Raw genomic sequence first — 330 nt, forward strand, 5'->3', positions numbered from 1 at the left:
GGGGCATCAGTGCCACCGCAGGGTGGCACAGGGCCTATGTTTCCCCACCAGCTGTCTCCATGTCCTGCCCTCTGGCTGTCCTCCAGGGCCATCGGGTTGCCCTCCAGCATCATCCTCTTCCTCCTGGTAAAGCGGGAAGTGGACAAAAACCGTCTGGAGCAGCTCAAAATCCGCCGGAAGATGATGGAAGCCAACCAGGGCGAGTATGAGTCGGAGCGATACAAGCGGGTGGCCAGGGGGACATAGCCAGCCTGCCCCCAGCCTGGCACTGCGGCACCTCGAAGTGACTGGCCAAGGGGATGTCAGCCCCGTGGAGTGGGCGTGGGGCCG

At 63.6% G+C, this 330-nt stretch overlaps 2 protein-coding genes across 2 annotated transcripts in view; one reads left to right on the plus strand and one right to left on the minus strand.

Moving 5' to 3' along the window:
* AAMP (angio-associated, migratory cell protein) overlaps window positions 1-61 on the minus strand; it is a 6,709-nt gene extending 6,648 nt beyond the window's left edge. Inside the window, exon 1 of the mRNA XM_009887340.1 lies at window positions 49-61. Within this exon, the coding sequence (XP_009885642.1) occupies window positions 49-61 (13 nt within the window). The remainder of the gene's footprint in view (window positions 1-48) is intronic.
* Window positions 62-72: 11 nt separating this feature from the next.
* Window positions 73-246, plus strand: PNKD (paroxysmal nonkinesigenic dyskinesia; the record flags this gene model as incomplete). The annotated part of the gene is made up of 1 exon (XM_009887341.1): window positions 73-246. A coding segment is annotated over one exon (174 nt), but the record flags the coding sequence as incomplete, so codon positions are not given.
* Between the last annotated feature and the right edge of the window lie 84 nt (window positions 247-330).

The sequence above is a fragment of the Charadrius vociferus genome, unplaced genomic scaffold (assembly GCF_000708025.1).
Source record: "Charadrius vociferus isolate BGI_N301 unplaced genomic scaffold, ASM70802v2 scaffold385, whole genome shotgun sequence".
NCBI lineage: Eukaryota > Metazoa > Chordata > Aves > Charadriiformes > Charadriidae > Charadrius > Charadrius vociferus.